Source organism: Sinocyclocheilus rhinocerous, unplaced genomic scaffold (assembly GCF_001515625.1).
Source record: "Sinocyclocheilus rhinocerous isolate Xijiao unplaced genomic scaffold, SAMN03320098_v1.1 scaffold921, whole genome shotgun sequence".
Taxonomy (NCBI): domain Eukaryota; kingdom Metazoa; phylum Chordata; class Actinopteri; order Cypriniformes; family Cyprinidae; genus Sinocyclocheilus; species Sinocyclocheilus rhinocerous.
This window is the reverse complement of record NW_015640057.1, coordinates 975,382-991,956: the sequence shown is the minus strand read 5'-3', so window position 1 is coordinate 991,956 and position 16,575 is coordinate 975,382. Positions and strand designations below refer to the sequence as shown.

The window sequence follows — 16,575 nt, the reverse complement described above, 5'->3', positions numbered from 1 at the left end:
GTCTTGCATAGCATCTAGGATGGATGTTTTGCTTTACATTTTTAATCCGTCTCAGTTGACGGTCTCACAGCTGAAGTCACCAGCTTTGTTAAAACGCTTGCCAAGACCTAGTGAACTATACAGCATTTCAAGGCATCATGGGCACGCTTAAAGCCCAAAACACACTGCATGATTTTAGCAATCCTATAAGATCACTGCATGTCACACTGTGTGACATGGATCTAATAAACTTCGTGTGTAGACTGTACGATGATGACCCCTATAGACTCATACGCTATGACGCACGTTACTATAAAAGAATAAAACGTCATCAGCATGCGCTAGTGGTAAACAAAAAGAGCGTAATGAATCACACTTTAGCAGTTGGAGTTTTAATGTGTGCTGAAAAAAGTGGAAGCGGCGAAAGAGGAAGGGATAAGAGCTTGAGGTAAGCTGTTTTATGTTTTAGCGCCATGTCGCGTTGATTTCATGTCGCATTTATATTGGTTGGTCATTAAACGTGGATCGTAACAGCAAACACACTGTGCGAGGATCCTGCTGTATCGTAGGCTATCTTTGGTCGCAAGACCGTGACAACAGCCGTCTTTGAACCTCTCTCACTGTACGACACAGGACCACCGATTAGGAGCCACGATCACAGAAATCACCACGATTGTTTCACGATGCCAATCTTTCGTCTGGGACAGCCGGAAATCGTGCAGTGTGTTTAGGGCATTAGACACAAAGGCTGTCCAACAAGGACACTAAAGCCCACAAATGAAGTTCTAAACATAGGTTCAGGGAGCCCAGTCTCATGAAAATGCGTATAAATAGTACGCCAAATAAAAACAAAAACTTGTGGTATTGATACGCAAAAATGGACTTTGGCATGCATATGATACGCATGTGTTTGGCGTTCATATAATACGCAGTTTTCGTGTGTATATGATATGAAATTTGTTGGTGTGCATATGATACGCAGTTTTCGCGTACAGATGATACGCATCTACCCCACAACCCTAATCCTACCCATCGCGTAGCATATACACGCCAAAGTCCATTTTTGCGTATCAATACCACGAGTTTTCGTTTTTATTTGGCGTAGTATTTATACGCACTTTCATGAGATCGGGTTGGTTCAGGAGGAGCCTATTCATTAAGTCCTGTCAATCATCATTAGTGTGTATATAAACAGCAGCCACTGAGCTGTCCCAATGACAATTGTTCTGGCATTCCTCCACCTCCCCCACTACTCCATTCTTTGACTTTCTATACAATACCGTTAAGGGGGTTAACTCTGAGCTCGAGCCGAGCCTCAGGATTGAGTATCCGTCAAGGACAGCAAGCCAAGTTTATTTACCATTAAGACTGAATGGGTGGGCGAACTTGTGAACTTTTATAAGACAAAAGTATAATTTCACAAGTTTGTACTTACATATAATCAGACTGAACAAGCAGTATGCGTATTTGGTATACTGTAGGAGACGAGGGCTCCGAGCTCAGAATTTAGCCTGAAACCAGAGAACTCCGCCCTATCCCAAACTAGGATAGGACTAGTTAGGAATGAGGAGTCGAGGTGGAGGGATGCCGGAAAACTGTAGTGGCACAGAGGTAAGTTGGCTGTATAGATATTTACCATCGTGTTAATTAAGCTAATTACCTGAACATGCTCCACCTGTGCTAATTTGGTTGATTATCTGAACGTGCTCCTCCAAACAACTTTAGACCCATTCACACGGGATTAGTATTATCTGGGAACCTCGTGTGATTTAGAAATTCATTACGCTACCTCTACACTACATGTTTTGCAGAACCTGACCCACTTCCTGGATTCCTTACCCCAGACTGTGTGGCAAATACTCCTACCAAACCTCACAGCAGCTGCTGTGAACACACTCTGGTCCATGTGGAGATCTATTTATATAGTTATCTATCAGTAGGAGCTGTCGAGAGTGTTGTACGGCATCGGGTCTACTGATGAAACCAAGATTGGTAGCTGTTCTGAACTACTGTTATAGCACAAGAGGAGAGCAAATACTGTCTACTCTAAGAAACAATGCTTAAGACACAGACATGTTCAAACAGCGGTATGAAAGTGGGTCTATGACACATCTCTGTCACACATTAGGCTCTGTGTTCTCAAATACTGAGTATGAGTCAAACGTCGCTCTCCATTTGACAGCCTCCGCCCTTCGTTTCATGTTCTCTTTCCTGTTCAACTCCTCTTCCCCTTCCTTTCTTGTTTCCCTTTCTCTTTCCTCTTTGTTTTCTGATTCACGTTCCATTTCTCTTTTCACTTAATTTCCTTTCTGGTTTCTCTTCACTGTCTTCTTCCTTTCTGGTTCCCCTCTCCCCTTTCCTCTTCCTTAATGGTTTGCTTTCCACTTCCTCTCTGGTCCCCCTTCTCCATCTTTCCATTCCACTTCTTCTTCCCATTCTTGTTCATCTTTCTATTCTGTTTTATCTTCACCTTGCCTTTTCCTTTCTTGTTCCCATTCTCTTTCCCATTTTGCTTCTCCTTTCTTTCACATTCATGTCCCTTTCTCTTCCCTTCCCTTTCCTCTTCCTCTCTGATCTCCCTTCACTTTCACCATTCCACTTCTTCCCTTTCCCATTCTTGTTCGTCTTTTTGTTTTATCTTCACCTTCCCTTTTCCTTTCTTGTTCCCATTCCCTTTCCCATTTTGCTTCTCCTTTCTTTCACATCCATGTCCCTTTCTCTTCCCTTTCCTCTTCCTCTCTGATTTCCCTTCACTTTCACCATTCCACTTCTTCCCTTTCCCATTCTTGTTCGTCTTTTTGTTTTATCTTCACCTTCCCTTTTCCTTTCTTGTTCCCATTCCCTTTCCCATTTTGCTTCTCCTTTCTTTCACATCCATGTCCCTTTCTCTTCCCTTTCCTCTTCCTCTCTGATTTCCCTTCACTTTCACCATTCCACTTCTTCCCTTTCCCATTCTTGTTCGTCTTTTTGTTTTATCTTTACCTTCCGTTTTGCCTTTCCAATTTTGCTCCTCCTTCCTTTCCCCTTTCCCTCCATTTCTGGTTCCCCTTCTATTGCACAATTCCGATTCTTGTTCATCTTCCCAATTACGATTCTTTCCATTCCAATCTTACCATTCTGTTTTCTCTTAAACTTTATTTTTCTTTCATTATTTCTTATCAGTTACGCCAGTGAATTTAGGCTGGGATGAGTCTCAGAACAAGCTAAATAGTGATTCACTTTCATTTTTTTTTCACTTCTTCTCTGTGCTCTTGTGCAGAACTGAGAACACATGAGTGATGGAGGTGCGAACAACTGATCAGCAGATATTACAAACAGAGCAAGTGCTAATTAAACCAAAGGCAGCTTGTCTGGAACCTCTGAGCAATTCTGCTATTACTCACAAAACAAATGCTACACAAGTTATAACTTCGATGACATCTGCAAGTCAGATGAAGAGGCATTTCTGATCTACAGCTTGTGGTTTTTTCCATGTGTAAGAGGATATGGAGATGTTTTAGTATACTATCTAATAGATGTGCAGATCTAAAAATGTCGGTCCAAAGGATGTGACTCACTCAGTGTCTTTTATAAAAATATATGTAGTCTTATATTAAATTCTGTATCTGTCAGATGGTTTATTAAATGACATTTATGAACATTATAAAATGTAAAACACACTTTGAGCTCAGTTTAAGACATTAGAGGTGTACAATGGCAACAAGTGACAAAGGGTTATCAGTGCTTGTCCTTCAGTATTCATCTGCTCCGCTTCTTCCTAAAAAGCAGGATCCTTCATCTGTCTGCAGTCTCTCCAAGCTGTGCTTTTTATCACATGTTTAACAAGCCATGTCCTCATTGGTGCTGTCAACACCCCGCCCCCAACACACACTCACACCAGCTCACCACGTCTGTAGGGACTACTGATAATAAAGGTGTGTCTTTACATGTGGAAAACGTGTGTTTCTTTAATCTCTGTGTTAGTCAATTTACTTGGCTATTTAAAAGCCATTTAATATGTGTCTTCGACTGTGCAGATTGTGCTATTGTGGTGCTGGTGCTAGAATCAATACTGCATTAGTTTAGCAGTGAAAACCCAACAAAAATACACATCACATGACCTTAGATAAGCCAATCAACTGACAGAGTCTGTGTTATAATATCAAAATTGAGGTTTTGAGGTTTGTGTATGTCTGTGGAAGAAATCTATATGCTAGTGTAGCTTTTGCAGATGTACACGTTCCAAATTTACAGTCTTTCTCACAAATCATGACGACATTATCTTGCATCAGGGTTCATGGCTGTGACATAAAACCAAAAACTATTTGCCCTTCAATACGGCCCATCCAAAATGTCAGTTTCAATAGGAAATATAATAACGTAGCATATGGGGTCACATAACATAAATGTAATATTGAAAATAAATGAATTATGTGTATGTTGAATTAAAATTATTAAGACGTGGATGGTGGATGAGCACATTAATGGGAAGGTTAATAAAATAACCCTGTGTGTACAAGTAATTAATTTGCATCTCATACTTCAAAGACATTCCAGCATTCCTGCATAACGCCACTCCACAAAAGAGAGACGGGGAAATATCTGTGTTATGGCTGAACAGGGACATCCAGATTTATTCCCCCCATTTTCAAAGAGAAGTCCATAATGAATTGCTGCGTTAGGGAGGAAATCTCGCCTCTGATTATTCACTGTGGAAACGGTTGTGTTTTCTCAGCATTGCCCTGCTGCTTTCTCAGTGCATATTTGAGCTGAGGAAACACATTTTCTTTGTTTCCAAGGAGACGAGAAAAAAATGAAGAACTATTTGTCTGCTGTCAGAGAAAGCACAGCATCTCTAGAACAGAGGGAAACTACTTTGAAGTGTCTGCAGTTTCTGTCCATGAAGGAGAGGATAATTGCAACACTCTTTGGTTTTTGCTCACTAATTAAAAAAATGTTTAGCCTAAACGTTGAAATATTTTCTAAATTCCATTTACATATTAGCTGCCATCTGGGTAGATTACTTATAAATTGTAATCCGTTACTGATTCCAAATTACATGACAAATTGTAGTTATGTAATCCATTACATTACACATTTTAGGAAATATAATCAGCCTACTTTTAGATTACTTTTGACATATCTTGTTTTTCACATTGATTTAAATTGCACCATATATAAAAATACAAAGAGTAAAGATGATTTATGCATCTCAATTTCGAAAAATTTACCCTTATGACTGGTTTTGTGCTCCGGGGTCACATATTTCATTTGTTGTTATCAACAACATGAAGTGCATTAAACATTATACTATGTCAAGGTTTCCCAAACTGCGTTTGTGAAGGAACTGCAGGGGGTTTGTGAGTTCAATGAAAAGCTATCATAAAATTGGTCAATTAAAACAAATAATTTTAAAATGAATCAAAATAAAACACTTACTGAAAGAAAATTAAGTATTTTATTTGTTTACCTGCATGTCATGTGACCACAGAGAACCATGAACATGCAAATGTGTTAATTATTATAAATGTATTTATTTTAAAATCTCAGGGGTACTTCAAATAAAAATATATTATACTGAAAGAGGATCAGATGACAAAAAAAAAGTTGGTGAATTTGTGAATTTTAATGTGTTTAAAAGACAAACGCCTTCCAAAGTAATACATGGTAAAATAACCGACTGAGTGATAATTCAAATAAAAATGAATGTGTTCATCAGTAGTTGAAGCAATGTTGAAACACTTCTTAATCCTGAAATGATTTGTGTGTGTGTGTGTGTGTGTGTAAATCCTGTGGTCAAATGCTGTGTATCCATCTGACTAATGACTGATCTCTCCTCAAAACTGAAGACTTTCTGAGTGTATATAAGCGGTAGGAGAAAGGAAAGGAAAGTTTAGTAGATGAAAAAGAGGAATTAGGGAGAATCAATAAATTATGAATAAATTATTGCTATTGTGTAAACAATATGCAATCATGTAATCAATAAAAAAGTAACTGTAGTCCGATTATGAGTATTTTAAAATGTAAATTAATCTAATTACAAGTACTTAATTTTTGGAATCTGATTACGTAATCCATGTAATCTACCCAGCTCTAGCTGCTATGTATATTAGGCGTACATACTAATGTTAATCAAAACACAACACATTCTCAAACAATATAGACAATACATGTTTGTGTGAATGACACTGTGTGCACCTTCTATATATAAGTATTGCTTTCTCAGCTCGTAGAAAAGCTGTTTGTGATGAGCTTCACATCATGTGACTTTCTCATCACCACCAGTTTTTGGTGGTTATCAGTGCATTACAATGGTTCAAAACAGATATTAACACTTCAATATGATGGTTTATTAACATTACATCAGTTAATGAAATACGGTATTTTACTGTGAATTTAAGTTAAGTCTGTAAAACCTAAAATGTTGCAACCCTATTTTTTACGGTGAAGTTCTGGCAACCACAGCTGCCGGTATTTTACCGTAAATGTCACAGATTTTTTTTTAAACAGTGTATTTATATAAATATTAGCACCATTTCAGTCTCCTAAACAACCAAAAATGTGATAAAAAATGTAGCAGGATGAATTCGTCATAAAGACTCTGCTTGTCACAGGACGTAAAATCCATTTCGAGATCAGATTAGACGGACTGCTTCTGTAGGCTATTTAGTAAGAGAACACGACCTGTTTGAAAAGGAAATTAGGTCCTCTTTTAAAGCATCAGCAAACAGCACGATGCTGTTGAGATTTCAGATGAAGTTATAAGCAATGCGGCTTCATTGCGGGTTTCGACAACCTCAAGTGACCTCATAAATCACCGAGCGTGGAGTGACCCCAGTCCATGCAGATTCCCGATCTCTTTCTCCTCCTCCTTAATGTGACAGACATATGAAACCCAGCCCACGAAGCACGCGTCTGCGTGTCCCCGGGGACCCATTTAAGAGGCGCACGCGTTCTCTGCCTGGCCTCTTCCTCGATTTCAAATGGAATCCTGTGCTTAATGCCAACGGTTGCCAAGGTGACAGGGATGCCACCATCTGTCACGCAGCCTATTCAGTGCAGCCCAGCAGCATCTCTCTTTAATGAAGGAGTGTATTTTTTAATTATACAGATGAAATACAGAATAAGCCTACTGTGCAATATATATATATATATATATATATATACAGAGCTGGGTAGATTACTTACAAATTGTAATCCGTTACTGATTCCAAATTACATTACAACAATTGTAGTAAGTAACATAATCCATTACATTACACATTAGGTAAAATAATCAGAATACTTTTAGATTACTTTTGAAGTTTCTTATTAGTCACATGAATTTAAATAGGATACTCTTGTACCATATTGATATAAAAATACAAAGATTAAGAAAATATATCCCATTTATTGTTATTAACAACATGACATGCATTAAATATTACATTATGTCAAGGTTTCTCAGACTGGGTTTGTGAAGGAACTGCAGGGGGTTATGATTTTAGTGAAAAGCTAATAATTAATTAAATAATAATAATAAAAAATATTAAATTCAAATAAATATATATTTTTAAAATCAATCAAAATAAAACACATACAAAAAAAAAATGAAATATTTTATTTGTTTACCTGCATGTCATGTGACCATAACCAACATCAGAGAGCCAAGAACATGAAAATGTGATACTTCATTATTAAAATATGTATTTTAATATCTCAGGGATACAAGTAAATATATTTGGTGTAAGAGGATCAGGATCAGGATCATTTATTTATTATTGTTGTTGTTTTCCACACGACTTTCTGAGTTTATAAGAATTAGGCTATTTTAGGCAGGAAAACTGAAAAAAACTTTAAATGAAATTACTTGATATTTTAGATTTCCTATGCCTGTGAGGAGGACTGAGTTTCTGTATTATGCATCTCAAGAGAAAACAAAACATGAAACCGACGGATATCAAAAAAATGACAACAAAGTAATTGCTGTTTCAACGAGGAAAAACCAGTTAAAATATAAAAACATGACAAATCTTTTAATAATTATAAAACGTGTGGAAAAATAAATGCACACACTTCTATCCTCAAATATAACATTTTCATTAGTTAAATTCACATCAAATGTTAAAAAAAAAATAATAGCGTTAAATTAGCTTCCAATCTGATGTATTTACAGCTTTAGCTGAATGATTAGATCAGTCCATATACTAATGTCTGTTACATTAAAGTCTCCAGCTTCCCGTTTGAGTGTTTTGAGTTCAGTTTCTGTCTCCTCTTTTAATGCTGGTCCTGAATTTAATACCTCTTTGAATCGATCAGTCAGTGCACTAAAGGTGACCGGCTCATCTGATGTCGGCACCCATAGACTCTCCAAGACGTCATACTCCAAGCAGGACGCCCAGCGTTTCAAAACCCCGCAGTATGCCTGCTTAAACTCGCAAGAGTGTCGGGAGAGGACAGCGCAAAGCCCGGGGGACAGAGACCTGCACACTTCACCCAAACATCCCTCGTGCTCCTGCAGCCAGGCGAGGACACAGCGCTGAGTGACGGAGCTCGTTTCGTCATCGGGGGAAAGGAACGCAGCTGCGATGACGTCATAAAGGCCCTCCGGGTTTCCCGCGCTGTCATGAAGGACGGAATCCAGCAGCGTCCTCGCATGCTCATCATTACCAGAGCTCAAGAGCTTCCCCAGCAGTGTGCCTCTGACCACTGCTTCAGCCTGTACCCCAGTCCTGTCCGGCGTGCGGCACAGCAGATTAAACGCTGATTTGCACGTCATGAGGCTGTTTTGGTCAAACTGGGATTCCTGTGCAGCCTAAAACGAGCTATAGCAAAACAATACTCGATCAAAATAGCTTATTGAACGCATGTTGAAACGTATCAATAGATTCTCATTTTACAAATTAAATGTAGCCTGTTTTATTTTACTTTTTATTGGTAAATACGTTTTTTTATTACCTTTTTTTCCCGGTCAGTTAAGTTTTTTTTTTCTTTCTTTCTTCTTCTTTTTTTTTTTTTTCTCTACTACGGGTCTAGTTTCATATTGTTGTGCAGCTCCGTAGCTCCCAGTCGCGCAGATAAAGACGCGTCGCGTCGCGTCGCTCAGGGAGGCGGTGAGATTGCGCGATGAGTCTATCGCAGGAGCGCACTTTGAACTGAGACCCGCAATGACAGTCGGGTGTTTGAGGCTCAGTCACGGTGAACAACAGTCTGAGCACCCTGTGCTGACAAAAGCATGAATTCATTGGAAACGACCGTCTGCTGCTGAAGAACCGACAGCATTCTGGAGGGTAAGTGTATAGGCTACTTTTGGGAATGACAAACGTTTTCCATAGATAGATAGATAGATAGATAGATCTTAATGAAATAAGATGGGTATAAGATAAATATTCTTAATAAAATAAAACGTAATTTAACGTAATGTAAAAAACAAATGTGTTTAAAAATGTTCCTTCAAGTTGGCAAAATACCTACTTATTTTTTTGCAGAAATAGTTTTGGGGAAATGCATTTCATATTTTAGATTCATCTGTACAATGCAGTCTGTTTTTGTGGTTTCTCTTTGTGTCAGAAATAGCGCATGAAAGCACCAGCAGCTTTGAAATATTACTACAGCCATAAAATGTCCAGCATGCCCACTTGAAAACAGAACATAAAAGCTTTTCTCCTCAGACTGCCGAAGGTATTTGAGTTTTTCTCTCATGTGAGCTGCCTCAGTAAAATGGGTTATTGTGCATTTAAAACGAACAGTTAAAGTGTGTAATAGCCCGTGAACTTAATTAAAGCCATGATGCATGAAAAATGAAGTAACTGGATTGTGCATGCAACTAGACCAAATCTTTGCTTAACTGGGGAAGAAAATATACTTTGAACTGAACTTGCATGCAAAAGGCCAAAATTCTGGTTGTATTTAGATAATGTGAGATGTGAGTCTTACACAGTAGTCCTGTGTGTATGTGATTTAGCCTTCACAGGCCTTTAAGGACACAATAGGTACAATGTGTGCCCTGTGCTTGTTGAACATGACACAGCATTGAGGATCAAATAACTGCAACAGAATTAGATAGGTGAGCTGAAGTATTAACAGTTATAATTTCTGCATCAGTCAAGGTCAAGTTTATGGTTTATGGATGGAAAGTGCACACAACATATGGAGAACACCTACTGCCTTTCACTCTGTTGCTACTGTTTGCTAGAAAAATATTGACTGTGAAAGAATATTACGTTGTTTAATATAATCGTCCCAGCTAAAGGTCTGAGTGTGTCACACTGTACACTGACCTTTGGTTTCAGCCATATGTGCTCAATATGTGTGTTCATATGTGTGGTGTTGAATGCACTGTAAATGTGCTCTCCGTCTGTGAACTCTGCGGGTTTGTGTTTGCTGAGCATCAGTTTCCAGGTGGTGACCATGCCGTTTGTGTAGATGCCATGTGTCAGGAAATGTTGAGTAGTCCGAGATTTTACTGAACGTATGTCTGGTTTTCAATTTTTATTTATTTATTTTTTATTTTTTTTTAAGAGTCACTTGGAAGAAAATCTGAGTGGTTCTTGTCCGGAAAACCAGAAGTCTCATTATCAGTATTGTTCTGAGTGGTTACTTGATGATCTGTGGCAAATAGAAAAGAGATCATGATAAAGAATAGGAAACATATTTAAAAAATGCAGCCAAGTTCTTAGTATTTTTTGCATGTTTGTTAGAGCAATAATTTTCTCTCACTTAGGTTGTTGCTGGAGAAACTTCTCTGTTAATTAAAAAAAAAAAAAAAAAAATATATATATCCATCTATTATTCAAACTGCTTATCCTCTGCATCTAATATTTTTTAATTATGACTTTTTAATAATATTTTTCAAGGTAAAAATATTTTTTACAAGTAAATATTTTTTCATAATTAGGCCTAATTGTTCATTCTTAAATATTATGTTTTAAGGAGACATTTTACTAACCATGCATTATCATAAAAATACAAAAAATATTATTCAAATATTTGATTCAAGATATATACATTTTTATAAAATGTCAGAAAAATTATTAGAATTTTTTTTCTAAGATTATGCCAAACTGCAAACAATAATTTAATTCTTTTAATGATGATTTTTTTTTTGTTATGATAAAATGGTTATATCACCCACATTTTTATGTTTAAATAAAAAAATAAATAAATACATAAATAAATAAATGGAATTTTAAGTCAGAAATTGGAATATTGTTCCTCACAGAAAATATGTAATCAGGTCAATGCATTGCATGTATGAAGTGCATTTTTAATGTACTGTGACTAATTTAACAGATCTATATGAAATAATGAGTGCCGTGTCATTGACCCTTGTCCGATGTGGTTGCTAAAGGAGGTCAAAAAAAGGTACCTTATTTACCCCTAAAGGTTGCATATTAATACCTTAAAGGTACATGTAAGTTCTAGGGCTAGAGTGTTCTGTAGGTTTTGTTTCGGGGTTCTGGGAGATTTCTTGGTGGTTGCCAACTCTTAAGTCCCTCTGCTATTCAGGTCTCTATATGTTTCTTGGCTCCCTCCTTCAATGTAACTGTACTGAATCTATCTCATCCGTTTTATTGTCTGCCAGATCTGATTGCTTAGAAATATAATAAAGATGCAGGCAACACTAATAAGGTCATTCTCACATTCTTTCGTATCAGCTTTCTCACTCGACACCCAATGAACACTGAATCTGTCTGGGAAATATTAAGAGCAGACAGACAGAACTGATATTATTAGTGGACTGCTGTTCACCTTGCCTATGTCCAAATGGGACAGCGTGTCCTCTTTTTTTTTTTTATTGTTTAGAGAGCCAGTAACACCTCTTTAATTTCTCTGGTTTCTTTTTCTCTCAACCTTTTCCAGCACAGGAGCTCTTTCAGAAAGAGAAAGAAAGAAAGAGGAGGTTTGGCTTTATCTGATAGACGTTTGGCAGGTAAAGTGAACTCTGGCGTTCTATTTTGTGGAACAAGGAAAATCTACAGATTGACTTTCAGTTCGCCTTCGCCTGCCAGCCATTCAGAGCCCACCGCAACAAAGTGACGACTGTTGGACCCGAGTCCTCATTCCCAGGTTGCTCAGTGGGATACAGGAGAGCAAAACGTAGGGAGAGGTCCCGTTCTGCATCACTGAAGATATATATACACTTCTCAGAACTCATAACTTCTCTCTAGTTCCTCGCATGAATTATGAGTAAAGGGGAATCCCTCGCAATGCTGGCTGGCATCACATATTATCACCACTTTTCTGCATTTGTAAAACACCAAACCACTGCATTTAATGCATTCTAACTATGGAACAAAACTTCAAGCAGCAATGATATAAAGTAACAAGATTTTCCGAGAGATGTTATATATTCAGAAGAACCATATTAACCCGCCTGTTGTGTATGAATCGCTTGTACTGTGGACTAAGGATGGGGGTAAAACCAACATAATTTGATGAGGTGATGATCATGACACCTTTTTTTCAAATTTTAGCCTTGGTGTCTGTGATTAAACGGTTTAGCAAACGTTTATTTTACAAATTAGTTGCAGCTTTTTCATGCACGTTGGCTGTGAAATTCTCTGTGTTTGGTTTTTGTGGAAACAGGGTCGAATTTGAGGTTTGCGGTCACTATTGCTGCAGTACTTGTGTGCTGTTTGGACACAATTCTTCTTAGTGTTCGACGGTCCCTATCAATTTACTTTCAGTTTTCACCCACTATTCTTCTTTGCAGATGATGTCCTGCCAAGTCTGGTCATAATTTTAAAGACTGTTGTTTTTAGTAAAACACCAAACAAGATGGATGACAATTCTACTAAATGCTTGGATTTTTTAATGTGACAAAATTATATCTAATGCATTGCAACTAATTCTGATGTTTCATTGGGAAGAGCATGTTCATTTGTGTAAAGAGCCTTTGGGTCAGAGAAGAATCACAGTGTGTGTCCTGTCTTTAAAAAAAAAAGCGAGTGAATATGATATCACAGGACAGAGAAGATAGAGTCAAAAGCTGGAGCTCCAAAAGCTGGAGTCCGGAGCTGGACTGTGATGAGAAGATCGGTATAGAGGATAAGAGTCTACTGTGAAACAACAGAAAGGGCTTGAATGATCAGATGACGTTTGTGCTCTGGGAGGAAAGTGAAATAATTAATTTGAGGGATTTGGTCAAAGCCGAATGATTGAGTTAATGTTATTTAGTTGTACTGATGTAGATGTTCCTCTCTGTTTTCTGAAGCATGTTCAGTCCTCTGAGTGGTAAGCAGCAGCCGGCTGGTCCGGGCCTCACAGATCTGCAGCAGTACAGTCAGTGGCTGGCCAGCAGACATGAGGCCAGTTTGCTGCCCATGAAGGAAGACCTGGCGCTCTGGCTCTCTAGCATGCTGGGTAAGTCAAGCTGTTCCTGCCTCAATGCCTTGGCAGTTCCTGTATCTTTCATATCAGTGATTCTCTATTCAATTGCTATAAGAAATATGTTCTGAGTTAAGATTGGAAAAAAAAAACAAGATAACAGCAATGCAGATATGCACATCAACATTTAAAAGGAATAGGAAAATGCATCAAAAGTCTTTTGTTTCTGACGTCAACGATCGTCGATCAAATTAAACCATGTTTTTGCCAAATTCATCTGTCACTTAGTAATATGGCTAATGCTAATACTATATAGGTTGGTAATAATACTGTACTTCTGCTGAAATAATCTAGTGTGTGTTATACTGTTTCATTGGTAGCAATTTCTTGTACGGTCATATTCCGCATGTACATACTATTATTAGCAATTACAATAACAGGGTAATAACTAGGCTTAAACCTAACCTTAACCCATATAGTTACCTTAAACTATCCAGTACTTTATTGTGAAAGTACACTATAAGTTCTAGTACTATAAAATAACCATTTTATTCGTTAAACTGAAATAGTGAAATGAAAAGAAAGCAAGATAAAAGAAAATTAAAAAAATTATATTTAAACATTGAACACTACATCCAAAACAATGCTCGCCAGGTAACCTAAAGTCATTTACTTTATGGTAATATCTAAATTAACCCTCTATGGCAGGGGTGCCCAAACTCTGTCCTGGAGGGCCGGTGTCCTGCAGAGTTTAGCTCCAACCACAATTAGACACACCTGAACAAGCTAATCAAGCTCTTACTAGGCATGCTAGAAACTTCCCGGCAGGTGTGTTGAGGCAAGTTGGAGCTAAACTCTGCAGGACACCGGCCCTCCAAGACCGAGTTTGGGCAGCCCTGCTCTATGGCATTGATCCTCAAATCTGGCCCACGAGATCCACTTTCCTGCATGTTTAGCTCTAACCCTGATCAAACACACCTGAGCATGCTAATCATTGTCTTCAGGATCATTAGAAAATCACAGCTAGGTGAGTTTGATCAGGGTTGGAGCTAAAATCTGTAGCACATTGGCCCCCCAGGGCAAGATTTGAGGAACCCTGCTCTATTGCATAGTGTTGCCCTGAGGCAACAAACCACTTTTTTGGACCTCAGCCCCCCCACCCCCCTTAATTTTTTCAATAAAAAAAATATATACATATAATATCACCTGACATGTCTGTTCAATAAAATGATGGGCTGAAGTGGGTGTAGCCTTTTGTTTGGGGATGGAGCAGTCATTTTAGGAAGCAAAGCTGCATGGGACACAGTGCCACAAATTGGTAAGATAAATAGCACTGTTTAACATGTTTAAAATGAAATATCTTTATATAAAAAAATATATGCATGTGCATCAATATGTAAATAAGTATGTTTGATTATTAAAATACTTATATTGTTTTTATTTATATACTAAAACTGTGTTTTTTTTTGTTTGTTGCCTCGGGGCAACATTGTGCAGTTAGAGCACTTTTGTTCAGGCAATAGGTCTATCATGCTAAAGTGTGGATGCATATTAGAACCATATGGTGCATTCAAGTCCTCCTATGAATTTTATGTTTACGAGCTCTGAAATCTCAAAGAATGTGCATTATGTGTGTAATTGATATTTATTATTATTATTATTATTATTATTATGCTGCCACAGAGAATCAAGCCTATCAGCTGATAAACTGATAGGCTTGAAAATGAGTAGAGTTTTCTGGCAAACTTTATCTACACACACACACAGTGGCACACAAGCAGTGGCACACACGCAGTTACACACACACACAGACACACACGCAGTGACACACACACAGACACACACACACGCAGAGACACACACGCAGAGACACACACGCAGTGGCACACACGCAGTGACACAAACAGTGGTACCCACACAGTGGGACACACGCAGTAGCACACACAGGCAGTGACACACACACAGTCTCTCTCACACACAGACACACACACACACACACACAGTGGCACACATGCAGTGACACACACAGTAGCACACACAGGCAGTGACACACACACAGTGACACACACACAGTGGCACACACACAGTGACACACACACACACACAGTGGCACACACGCATTGGCGCACACACACAGTGACACATGCAGTGACACACACACACACACACACACACAGTGGCACACACGCAGACACGCAGTGACACACACAGTGGCACACACGCAATGGCACACGCAGTGACAAACTCGCAGTGGCACACACGCAGTGACACACACAGTGACACACACGCAGTGACACACACAGTGGTACACAAGCAGTGACACACACAGTGGCACACACGCAGTGACACACAAGCAGTGACACACACAGTGGCACACACAGTGACACACACGCAGTGACACACAGTGGCACACAAACAGTGACAAACGCAGTGACGCACGCAGTGACGCACACACACAGTGGCGCACACGCAGTGACACACACAGTGGCACACACACAGTGGCACACACACAGTGACGCACGCAGTGACACACACACAGTGGCACACAAGCAGTGACACACACGCAGTCACACCGTGGCACACACACAGTGGCACACACACAGTGACACACACAGTGGCACACACGCAGTGACACGCAGTGACACGCAGTGGCACACACGCAGTGGCACACACGCAGTAACACACACGCAGTGGCACACACGCAGTGACACACACGCAGTGACACACGCAGTGGCACACAAGCAGTGACACACACAGTGGCACACACGCAGTGACACACGCAGTGGCACACAAGCAGTGACACACACAGTGGCACACACGCAGTGACACACGCAGTGGCACACAAGCAGTGACACACACAGTGGCACACACGCAGTGACACACGCAGTGGCACACAAGCAGTGACACACACAGTGGCACACACGCAGTGACACACGCAGTGGCACACAAGCAGTGACACACACAGTGGCACACACGCAGTGACACACGCAGTGGCACACAAGCAGTGACACACACAGTGGCACACACGCAGTGACACACGCAGTGGCACACAAGCAGTGACACACACAGTGGCACACACGCAGTGACACACGCAGTGGCACACACGCAGTGACACACATGCAGTGACACACACAGTGACACATACGCAGTGACACACACACACACACAAGCAATGACACACACACACACACAGTGACACACACACAAGGACACAGTCATTTGGATGTTGGTTTACAGTATATGGTAATATGTAATGCTGGGGAAAGTTACTTTTAAAAGTAATGCATTACAATATTGCGTTACTCCCTT

At 39.3% G+C, this 16,575-nt stretch overlaps 2 protein-coding genes across 3 annotated transcripts in view; one reads left to right on the top strand and one right to left on the bottom strand.

Moving 5' to 3' along the window:
- Positions 1-8,107: 8,107 nt before the first annotated feature.
- On the bottom strand, positions 8,108-10,349 carry LOC107752483 (FA complementation group F). The gene is made up of 2 exons (XM_016568464.1): positions 10,218-10,349; positions 8,108-8,752 (listed from the first exon to the last, which is right to left on the bottom strand). The coding sequence occupies exons 1-2, from the start codon at positions 10,347-10,349 to the stop codon at positions 8,108-8,110; spliced, it is 777 nt and encodes a 258-aa protein (XP_016423950.1).
- LOC107752469 (growth arrest-specific protein 2) overlaps positions 9,108-16,575 on the top strand; it is a 51,547-nt gene continuing 44,079 nt past the window's right edge. The window contains exons 1-2 of one of the 2 annotated variants that reach the window (XM_016568449.1): positions 9,108-9,227; positions 13,154-13,302. In XM_016568449.1, coding sequence (XP_016423935.1) covers positions 13,155-13,302 — 148 coding nt within the window. In that variant the 5' untranslated portion in view covers positions 9,108-9,227; position 13,154. Of the gene's footprint in view, positions 9,228-13,153; positions 13,303-14,466; positions 14,585-16,575 lie in introns of those variants that run through there. The other variant, XM_016568450.1, reaches the window with a different exon arrangement.

What these genes read in the sequence shown, in the direction of transcription:
- LOC107752483 (XM_016568464.1), bottom strand. Translation starts at nt 10,349, where the DNA reads ATGGTCACCACCTGGAAACTGATGCTCAGCAAACACAAACCCGCAGAG. An exon ending in ACATATGGCTGAAACCAAAG is followed by an intron (nt 8,753 to 10,217) that starts GTCAGTGTACAG and finishes AGCTCGTTTTAG; the next exon opens with GCTGCACAGGAATCCCAGTT.